Below are 12,124 nucleotides of genomic sequence, written 5' to 3' on the forward strand. Positions count from 1 at the left end.
GAAGTTAAAACGTATGCCGGATGAATGAAGAAAAAGTTTTAATTTCAATTTATAAGAATAGGGGGTATATATAATTGTGCAAATTATAGGAGATTAAGTTTATGGAAAGAGTGATTGAACGGATATTAAAAAAAGAGACTCAAGTCGCCGAAAATCAATTTGATTTTATGCCGAGAAGGTTGACCCTTGGAAGCAATTTATTTATTACGGCGTGTGATAGAGCTGTATTGGATCGACCAACAAGACTTGCACTTAATTTTTTTTGACTTGGAGATGGCGTATGATAGAGTGTCTAGAGAGATTTTGTGGAAAACTCTAAAAAAAAAAGGAGTTATGATTGCATATATTTGAGCTATCTAAGATATGTATGAAGGAGTATCGGCTAATTTTTGAACATAGGGTGGAGAGACAGATAATTTTTCCATTACAATTGGTTTGCATCAAAGGTAAATCCTAAGCCCCTACCTTTTTATTTTAATTTTGGATGTACTCACGAAACACATCCAAGAGCTAGCACCGAGATGCATGCTTTTCGAAGATGATATAGTCCTTCTTGGAGAGGCGAAAGAGGATTTAATGAGAGGTTGAAAATTTAGAGACGAGCTTTAGAAACACATGATTTTTGCCTAAACAGAAGTAATTGTATATGGAATGTAAGTTCAACAAAAGAAGTGTTTCTCATGTAAAGGTGAAAGTTGAAGACTATATTATCCCTCAAGTCACACGGTTTAAATATCTTGGGTCTGTGATAGAAAATGATGGAAATTAGAAGGGGATGCAAACCATCGAATTCAAGCTGGATAGTTGAAATGGAGTACGACATCAGGTATTTTATGTGATGCAAAGGTAGCGCTCAAGCTGAAGAAAAAGTTTTATTAGACTGTGATACAACTTACAATTTTATACGAGACAAAATATTGGATACTTAAAAATCAACACAAAAATAAAATTAGTATAGCAGAGATGAAGATGTTGCAGTGAAAATGGGAGAGAGTGAATAAGGGTGTGTGGATTTGAGATCTGAGATGGTGGAGGAGGCAGTTTGTTTGAGAGTGGGAGATGTTTATCTCCTTGAGACCTTAAGTATTTGAGACCTTAAATTTTTGATAAAGTGCAAATAATGAAACATCAATTATGTCTATGTCTCTATGCATTACAAAATTTAGTCAAATATGTCTTTGTCTCTAACTACATAGTAACACTATAGTTTCGTTTTATTAATATTTGAAACAAAGGCTCGAACAAGAACAACAAATATTGGCCTACATATTATTACTTCATAGTATATGCTATCTACATACAACGAAAGTGAGTTTCATAACAAAAAAAATTCACTAGTACTTATTTCTTAACCAAGTTACTTACTATCCTTCCATCCTCTATTTCAAACACTTCTTGCCTTGTCAGAAAGCACAACATCTCCTTCAATTTCATGTAACACCTTCTGTTGGTTCATTGTTCTATCCACTGATTATTTGACATAAGAAAATAAAATATCTTGTGTCAAAAATGATAACTCATCAATTAAAATTTATTATGTGAGAAATTAATTACCTTGTGTTTTCTTTTTCTTCCTTAAGGTGCAACCTAAGCAGAAAATAACAGAAACTGCAACAGCAACTCCTATCCCAATGATTATCCATATCCACCACTTGTTTTCTGATAGACAAATATATCATAAATAATTTATTTGCATGTATAAAAAATTACAAAAAAAATATTCATTCCTAAATTATAAAATATATAAATTTGCTACTATGACAAAATTTTGGTGCATTTTTTTTAGAAACTGTTTCTACTATTTTCGCAATAGTAGAAAGAGTTTCCATAATCGCGCCTAAGTTTTGTCGATAAAACGAACCTTTGCGACGGCAATCATTTCCTCTACATTGAGAAGGCTTTTGTTGAGTGCATAGAGAACTTTTAATGTATCTACTGTATCCACTTTGTTTATCATAGTATGTATCCCACAGCATTACACCACCATAGTTACGCGACATTGCTACGACGGGAAGAACAATCTCACACAACAAATCAGCAGGAATATAGCCATTATCTGCAGCTGCAGGAGAAGCAGGCAATCCTAGAAAAACTTTTCCAACCGTCAACGAATCCGTCCATCGCTTCCACGAATCCAACAACTGATCAACATCATTTCCGCTATATTCACATTCAGGATTGTTGTAAAACTGTATCCAAACATAATCAAAAAACCCCGTGTCAAGTGCCGCACCCAGTTCTCTATCAGGGAATGGACATTGGGGTGCGGCACTTAAATAAACATTCCGTGTTGAATTTCTATATGACTTGAGGAAAATCGCTAGCTCATCCCAATGTCGTTGTTGTTTTCCTTTCAAGATTTTCTCTATATCAAAATCAATTCCATCTAACACCGCATCACCAAAAGGACGCGAAGACGAGTTTCCACCGAGAAACTTGTTCCACAAGTAATCAGAAACATTTTTCGCATCCTCAGTAGAAACCAAACCATAGTCTCCATCTGCTCCTCCAATTGAAAGCAAGACTTTGATTCCTTTCGCTTGACAATTCTCGATGTCTGTGCTTAACATTGTGCAATCATTGGAAGAAGGGTCACTACAAAAAATGTTCTCTCCAGCGACGTGATTCCCACGCCACAAAAAGGAACATCACGTCACCACACATAATTTGCGACGTGAAAGAAAACGTCGCAGGGGGAGAGGTGGTAAACTTGTAGTGTCATGGTATTCACGTCACTATTCAGTGACATGTAATTCACGTCGCTATATCCTACACACAATCCAACTCATATTTCTGGCACAGCAGACATGCTGCAGGTTTGCAGGGATGGCACAAGAAACGGAGAAAGTTTGTGGCGTGATTTTCATGACACTGATTAGTGACGTGGGAAGCATGCCACTACAAAACAAATTTTTTTTTTTTAATATGCATCTAGCGACGTGGTAAGCATGTCACAAATATAGTGACATGTTTATCATGCCACAAAGCATAATTCTTTTTAATAAAAAAATTTTAATTATTATTATTAAAAAAGGTTTTTATTATTAATAATGAATTATAATTAATATAATAAAATATAATTAATAAATAATTTGAATATTAATATTAATAAAATATATTTATTGAATAATATAATAAAATTTAAAATATAAGTAATAAACAAAATATAAATTAAAATTCATCATACATCAATTAAAATTTAATATGTTTCATACATTAAAATTAAAACTAAAAGTAAAATATAATTAATATTACATAATAATTAAGTATCTCCTGGATCGGGAAAATCATCAAGGTTTAAATCTTCATCATTATCTTGTTGATTTGTCGAGGCACCACCAACTCCAACGTTTCCACCAAACATTTGATTACCGCTTCCCTGGAATTGCATAAATAGCCGCATTTGCTCCTCCATCTCCGCTTGCCTCTTGGCCATTCTCTCTATTAGGCTTTGTTGCCCCTCCATCTCCGCTTGCCTCTTACTCATTGCCTCTATTTGCCGTTGTTGCTCCTCTAATTGGGCTTTTAACGCCATCTCACGTTGCTCTGACTCGCGTCTCGCCTCACTTATCGCCAATTGTCTTATTGTTTCCATCATTTGTTTGGACAATTGTGCTGGGCGTGACGTTCCTTCCCCATCTCTTACTCTTTCAAATAAATTTCTATCACCACTTCTCAAGCATCCCGCCATACTTCCACCACCAAAAAAACATCCATTACGACCTTTTCCGCCAATGACTTCATTCCAAATATAAAAATCAACATCTGGATGAAGCGGTTGTCCTTCGCTAGGAGTAAATTTCGGATTAGTGACCAAAAATTCTACAAGCCTTTCTTGATAATCCTCCTACACATACAATAAAAATATTAAATATAAAACTTAAATTAAATTTAACTTAAATAAAATAAAAATCAGTTGTCACGTGATTCTCATGCCACAACCTCAGTTGCCACATGTAAATCATGCTGCAACTTCTTAGTTGCCACATGAAAATCACGTCACAAAGTTGTCATTAAAATAAAAAAAAATATTCATAATGTAAATTGAATAACTTACCAAAGCTTGCCGTGTACGCTCATCAACATACTCTCCCGACTTTTTCGTCCGAGTCTCCTTAACTAACTCAACCATGAGTGGTTTTCTCCCCAACCTCTTTTCCTAAATAATAAAATGAACTTTATTTAAATACATATATAATAATTAATCAAAACATAACTTCAATATATAAGTGGTAGTAATTACCATGCGTCGCATATGTTCGTAGGTGCTTATACTTCCACCAGCATTAACGTGCCCACCTTTTTCAGATGCCCTCATTTTTTTGCCACTTTCAGATTTAGCTTTAAATTGAGGTGAATCCCAATAGACCAGAAGTTTATCAAGAGTGTCTTTGCCCACCCAAGCGGGATAACTACTATCACGTTCCCAACGCTTTCTAACACGTCGTAAGGTGTCAGAAAGTCTTTTTGATGCCCTAGTAAAAAAGACTTTCTTAACAGCCTTCTCGCTCAAAACATCCCATGTGCACTTTTCCTGTTGACATTAAGATAAACAGTTAGAAAATTATAATATTTTTTTTAAATAAATAATAATTCAAAAACAAATTAATTATACCTTAAATTTTTTAAACCAATCATCCTTATTTGGAACTTCTCCAAATCTCGTCCAAGCATCTTTATACATTTGCTGAATCACATAGCTCACACACTTTGCAGCTGTCCGACTCGGAGTAAAACTAAACAACAATAATTTGAATTAGCATGCGTTAAATATAAATTTATATTAATAAAAAATTTATATTAATTAAAAAATTTTAAATAAGATACTTACTTATGTCCAACAGGCGTAATATAATATCTGCCATCGACGATTTGAATCTCATCCGGATTATCGTCCCCCTGAAGATTATCGCCATCCAACAAAACATCATCCTCATCCTGCTCAATATCATCCTGATCTACCTCCACATGATCATCCCCGCCTGGAGGTATAGGTGAGGTACGTGATCCCCCTGTCTGCTGGAAGGATGGGGGCACCTGTGTCGGATGTGTGGTGCGAGATCCCCCTGTCTGCTGGAAACCTGGGGGGACCTGTGGTGGAAAGCTAGGTCCAGCACTCTGCTGGTACGAATAACTAGGTCCCCCAGTCTGCTGGAATGGAAAGCTAGCTCCCCCAGTCTGCTGGAATGGAAAGCTAGGTCTCCCAGTCTGCTGGAATGGAAAGCTAGGTCCCCCAGTCTGCTGGAATGGATAGCTAGGTCCCCCAGTATGCTGAAATGAATAACTGGGTGGGCTAATAAAAGATGGAGAGGAGAGTAATGGCATAAGAGGCTGAGTGCTGGCCAAAGACATGCGGTCTGGCTGAGTCTGTGGGCGGGAAGATACTGGCGTCTGAGGTGCCTCGCATACCACTACCCTCGGACGTCTACCTTTAGTCTTCTCAGATTGGGGTCGCATTTTACCTATTTATATAGAATACACAATTAATCAAATATATAAATATTCAAACCACACATTTTCATTAATATATATATCTTCATTAAAACATTCAATGGATGGTTCATTAGTATAATTACAAACACATGTTCTCATTAATATACATCATTATCATTATCATTATCATCATGCTCTTCATCCATATCATTATCATTATCATCATGCTCTTCATCCATATCATTCTCGTCATCTGATGTGACATTCTCATCATGCTCTCCGTCGATATTATCTTCAACCAACAATATAGACGCCTCAACTTCATACCCCTCAACTGTTGTATCAGACAAACTTGTAATTTGTTCAACTGCAATCACCTCATTAATTGGTCCAACTTCATCAACTTGGAAAGGAAGATCTTCCACTAGATCGCCACTTTCAATATGGGCCAATGGTTTTGTTTTAATTACAACACAACAGCCTCGTTTACGTGGCACAAATGAAGGATAAGGAACATAATAAACTTGCCTAACAACATGTGACATTATGAAAGGGTCATACTGTTTGTACCTTCGGCCCATTTGAATCTCAACAGTACCATATGTCTTGTCTATTTTTGTGCCTCTAGTTGGATCATACCATTCACAATAAAATAAGACAACTTTATTTTCGGAGTCCAAGTAATTGTATTCCAACTCGTAGATATGTTTAACAAAGCCATAGAAGTCATCTTCACCCCCATCAGTAACTCCTTTTACAAATACACCACTGTTTTTTGTTTTTTGTTTTTTGTTTTTTTCCCTTCTGGCCAACAAGAATATGCAGTTCCCGACCCTTGGACATACGGAGTAAATCCATCAGAGCATAATCCCAGCCTGACATTTCTAGGTTCTGCGGCAAAATCAGGATGCATCCGATCAAAGTGCTTCCATGCCTCGCCATCAGATGGATGTCGCATAGTGCCTGGAATTGTTTTGTTTGTATGATGCCACGTCATATGACTTGCACTATGCATTGAAGCAAACATTCTTTTTAACCTTGGTATAATCGGGAGATAAAACATGGACCTCACTGCTACACGTGTTTGTTGACGGTTAACGGCTTTACTTTGGACTTGATATCTTGGACTTTCACAAAACTTACATTCCTCCAACAATCCATCATTAGTACCAAACTCATTGTCATAAAACAACATGCAACCATTAGTGCAACAATCAATTTTTCTTGCACTTAAACCCAACCTCGACACTAACTTCTTTGCTTCATAAAAAGTTTTAGGCAAGTTGTCTTTCGTTGCAGTTGAGTCCAACATCATTTTTATGAAGAATTCCAAACACCTATCAGGGACATTCCAATTTGCCTTGGCAGCCAATAATCTCACACACATTGATAACTTTGAATCTGACGACCCCTCAAACAACGGTATATTCATCTCATTCAACAACTGATAAAATCTTTGTGCTTCCTCATTCGGCAACTCTTCCCCATCAAAATCTTCAGGTTGATCATAGGTCACGTTTACACCGAAAGCATCCTCAACCATGTCACCAATCAAATTAAAATTTTCCTCGTATTCCATAGTCGGACGACTGCTTGAAGCATGCGTATTGCTAGTCTCTGGCACATTCATCGGCAGTTGTTCACCATTAGACGTCCAAACCCAATAATTTTCAATGAAACCTCTTCTATACAAATGACGTTGTACTTCCTCTGGGTCACTAATTATACATCTACAGTCACATTTAAGACAAGGGCACCTAACTCCCCCTTCGCTTCGACAACATTCCTGAACAAACGCCCACTTTATAAACCCATTAACTCCTTCTATAAAATTGGGTTTAAGTCCACTTCTTCCTGGATACAATCTATCGTACATCCAACTACGATAGTACAAATAATATTCCATACTGCACATATTCAATCATTATCTTTTTAGTAACTATAATTATAATTTAACTATATTAAATCATTCAACCTACTACATCACAACATGTAACTAAACAAATTTTAAAACAATATCATTTTAAAAGAAGTTATATTAAAAAAAATACTACATCACATTGTTTTTTTCTATACAATGGTGTTTTCTACATTAATTTTTTAATACATATAGACAATTTTTAAAGTAAAATTATATATAACACAATTTTAAAAATATTTCAACATAAAAAATTATTATAAAAAACATATCTGTTTATCAATCAAATTTTTTAATACATATTTATTTTTATATATTTTTAATAATTATCAATCAAATTTATTATTTACTATAAAAAAACTATAAAAAATTATTATAAAAAACATTTCACTTTTTAAATATAAATACTTTTTAACACAAAAAAAGTAACAAATAAATATTCTATTTTTTATTTAACTATAAATACCTTTTATTTAAAAAACATTTCACTTTTTAAATATAAATACTTTTTAACAAATAAAAAAGTGACAAATAAAATATTCTATTTTTTATTTAAATATAAATACCTTTTACATTTCACTTTTTTAATATAAATACTTTTTATACATATAATATTCTGTTTTTTATTTATAATTTTTTAAAAATCTGTTTTTAATAATATATATCTATATTCTGTTTTTTATATATAATTTGTTATATTCTGTTTTTTATATATAATTTTTTAAACTTATTTTTAATAACATTTATAATATGTTTAAAATCTAGTATAACATTTATAACATTTAAAAACATATCACTTTTTATACATATTTATATTCTGTTTTTTACATATAACTTTTTAAACTTATTTTTAATAACATTTATAATATGTTTCTTATAATATAAATATCTATATATAATCTGTTTTTATTAAAACTAATATTCTTTTTTTCAATAAAATATATATATATATATAATAGATATAACATGCATGTATATTATCTTATTAAAACTAATAATTTTTTTTCAATAAAATTATATATAACAGATTTAATAGATATAACAGATTTTATTATAAAAATTATACATAATAGATATAACAGATTTAATATAATATTTAAAAATTATATATAACAGATTTCAATAAAATATATACTAGATTTAATAAAACATTAAAGTGTAAAACAGAATAAATTATACCTACAAATACAAAAACTATACCTAATAACACATTAAATAAAATATAAATGCTAAAAATACCTCTATCTTCCTCTATTATTTCTTCTAATGTTCCCTTGGAAGCTCCTTCAAACACAAATAATACCTACAAAAAAACAGATTTCAGTTAAGAACAAAACTAGAGCATAACATAATTTATAAAATGAAATAAGAAATTAAAATGGTTTTGAAATATATACCTTGCAATTGAAATTAAATTGGGGAAGAGATTGGGGAAGAAGAGTTGAAGAGAAATGAAGAAGAGAAATGAAAATGGGTTTGAGAGATGGTGAGTTTGAGAGAATGAAGAAGAAAAATGAAGAAGAGAAATGGGTTTGAGAGATGGTGAGTTTGAGAGAATGAAGAAGAGTTATGAGAGATAATGGTGGAAACCGAGCTGGCTCGGGAAAGATATAAAAAATAAAGCGACAGGCAAGCAACGTCGCTACTTTGCCAAAAGCGAATCACGCCGCTAATCAGCCAACGGTCACCTGCTCTGCAAAGCTCTGCAAAAGTCTGCCAATCAGAGGCGTGTATTTCACGTCGCTAATTTCACACGTGGAATACACGTCGCTACTCAGCCAACGGTCAACAACAGACTGCACAATGTCTGACTGAGTCAGGCTACTTTATTAGCGACGTGAATATCACGTCTCTAGTTTGAATTTCAAAATATTTAAACTCCCCCCATTTGAAATCCACCGCCCATTTTTATTTTATTTTATTTTTTCAATTAGCGACGTGCTTATAATGCCACTATTTTTTTTTTTAAATTAAATATGCTGACACACCCATTTAATATGTAACTTGTAATATTTTATTAATATAATATGTAGTGACGTGATTATCACGTCGCAACAGCCATTATTTTAACACGTGATAATCACGTCACTATATTATGCAGCTAGGGAGCTTGTTTCTTGTAGTGGGTCACAGTGATCTGCTAAGTTGAGTTCAGGTGTTGTTCCATTCCCAAATTTGTTCATAAAAGCTATGATAACATAGGAGTAATTTTTTGTTGCACATGTTTGTGTTAAGGTACCTTCATTGTTGTTTTGACCCCAATAAATGGCAATGTTTGATTCTGCAGCATTAGATACTAAGAAAGTACTAATAAGGAATATATGTATAATCATCTCTATAGTTTCTTTTCATCGTCAAGTTTACTATAGAGAGATTTCTGCACAAAAAGATAAATCCTGTAACCTTGTATCTTTTATTTATTAATGCAAAATGCCGTCTGTGCGGAATCATATAAACAATAAAAAATAAGAAATTTAAAAATTAACGATAACAACAATGGTGAATAAAAATAACAATAATGGTGAATAAAAAATATGCAATCTATGTGCCTGAACAATGCTATCCTTTTATTTTGTTTAGATTTTAGGATCTTCAGCTATTTGATATACAATTGAGGTAGAGGTAGGAGTTAACTTGGTAGTGATAGTTCGTTGTGGTAGGTAGGGAAGGATGAAGTTTACTTGGTTGCTATTGTCTTCTATCTAGGCCACTCAGGCACCTTCCAAAGTGATTGTCTTTTCCTGATAGTTGCTTCGGAATGATTTTCCCTCTAGAGAGAATTTCATTAATTGCGAGGTTCACTTAGATAATGTAGGTGTGGCTTATGGTCTTTGTGGAAGCGTCACTGAGTCGGCTTCTCAGTTATTTGTCACATGTGATATTATAGAGGAGGTTTATTGATGGTTTGTCATGTTGTGATCCGAGTGATTCGGAGAACCTTGAAGATATGAGTATTGCTTTGGCATGTAAATGATACCTGAAGAACCCTAACTTTATTATGAGTCGTTAGTGGCTGGAGTGTCGATAATTTGTTCTTTTGGGTAGGTGATCTTACCGGGATCAGAACAATCTTCAGTGGCCTACAACACTTGAACTTCTGCGGTTGATGAGAAAAAAAAGAGGGGTGTGCCTGCAAGATACTCTGATGCCAAAGTAAGGTTCAGAGTGAAAAGTGCAAGTACGAAGTTAGAGAGAATGATTAGAATACCTAACCCTCTTGTGGAATAAGGTATTTATAGTGCCCCCAACGTTAGACAAGGTCTCTATTGTGGGTTGGATTCTCCGGCCCATAATAGAAGACTGCCCAGATCCTACATGGGTAGGGAAAACTAGCGCGTGATCTTCGTTCTAGGTCAACTGCCCCGCGATCTTCGGATGTTTGGAAGACCGGTTCTTTTGGAGGGAAGTTGGCCACGTGTCCTTAGAAAGGCACGTGGGTGAGAAGCACCCCAACGACTATGGCAGTTTGGGCCACTTCGTTCGGCCTTCCTTGTAGTAGTTTTGGACTGGGTCCTTCCCGACAGTGGGCCAGCCACAAGCCCGGTCCAGAACAAGAGCCCCCCAAATCTTTGCTCCTAATTGAAAGAGCTATGACTTAAGAGTTAGCTCCCGTTTCGTGGTGGATAGACTTTGCATGTGGTCAACTATCATCTGGGCGTGCAGTCACGTGAACGTGGTTTGCTCGAGTTCGCTTTGAATTTCCCTGGATGTATGCTCGTAGGAAATTTGCGTCGGGCCAATGATCTATGTCCGACATCCGGACTAGGTGCTGCCTGTCATTCCTACTCGACACGGTAAATTTGTCACCAAACTCCTCGAGACTGTGCTTGCTTGAGGCGGCCTGAGTTTTTGCGAGCGTGATCGACGGTATGGAAATGTTGTAACCTGTCGCTTATGCCCGACAGTGGGGACACATAATGTTGGAGCCCTAGGGTTCATGTCCGCGCTGGAATGCGAGAAGTCGACATGAGAGCTCGACACGTAGATACGAAACATTGTCTCAGGAGTGTGAAAGTAGGGTCCTTTAGTGTGACACGCGTGACAACTAATTAATGCATCATTATGGCCTATGATAGCTTAGGGCCTAAGCAATGATGACCTACCGTGTGTTTCCTCGTGTGGTGGGGTTGGCTATAAAAAAGAGTGAGGAGGATAATTTGAAACATTTCCAAACTTTGCTCTCTTGTTGCTCTTCTTTCGTTCGCGTCCTCTGCACTAATCTTTTGTATCTCCCGATGAAACTCATGAGTTTTCCGATGAGGACTCACGAACTTCCGATGGGTTTGTGACTGGGATACGTCCCCCGTGAGTTTAGAGAACATCGTGCTCGCCATTGCATCGTGGAGAATCCTTTCTCAGGCTAGTGGTTTGGTGTTATTGTCGAGGATAGGGTTCCCGCATTTGTTATGTACGTCGAAAAGGGCTTTAGTCGAGGACCTATCCTCTAGCGTCTCCTCGCCTTTTCACTTGATCTGCGGTGGAAGGGTGAGTTTTATTTTACCGTCGAATTCACTATTTCCCCCTGACTTTCAGGTAAAATGCCTCGACAAGTTGGAGAAGTCAACCTACTTGACGTGAATGCGGGATCCAATATGGACATTGGTTGCAACTTGGATTGGGTCGGGCAAGAGCCCCTAGACATTGTTTCACGATTTGCCATCGACTCTTCAGATGGTTTTAATGTTGTCGAGGACCGATAAGATGGGGTTCAAATGGCAAGGATGCTTTTAAAAAAAAAAAATACAGGAGACAAAATCAAAAGTCGTCTATATG

At 35.5% G+C, this 12,124-nt stretch overlaps 1 protein-coding gene across 1 annotated transcript; it reads right to left on the minus strand.

The window, feature by feature from the left end:
• Window positions 1–1,455: 1,455 nt before the first annotated feature.
• Window positions 1,456–9,754, minus strand: LOC131648396 (acidic endochitinase-like). The gene is made up of 3 exons (XM_058918162.1): window positions 9,483–9,754; window positions 1,862–2,596; window positions 1,456–1,659 (listed from the first exon to the last, which is right to left on the minus strand). Exons 1-3 carry the CDS (start codon window positions 9,682–9,684, stop codon window positions 1,547–1,549), a joined length of 1,050 nt encoding a protein of 349 aa, XP_058774145.1. The 5' UTR covers window positions 9,685–9,754; the 3' UTR covers window positions 1,456–1,546.
• Between the last annotated feature and the right edge of the window lie 2,370 nt (window positions 9,755–12,124).

Source organism: Vicia villosa, linkage group LG2 (genome assembly GCF_029867415.1).
Source record: "Vicia villosa cultivar HV-30 ecotype Madison, WI linkage group LG2, Vvil1.0, whole genome shotgun sequence".
Classification (NCBI taxonomy): Eukaryota; Viridiplantae; Streptophyta; class Magnoliopsida; order Fabales; family Fabaceae; genus Vicia; species Vicia villosa.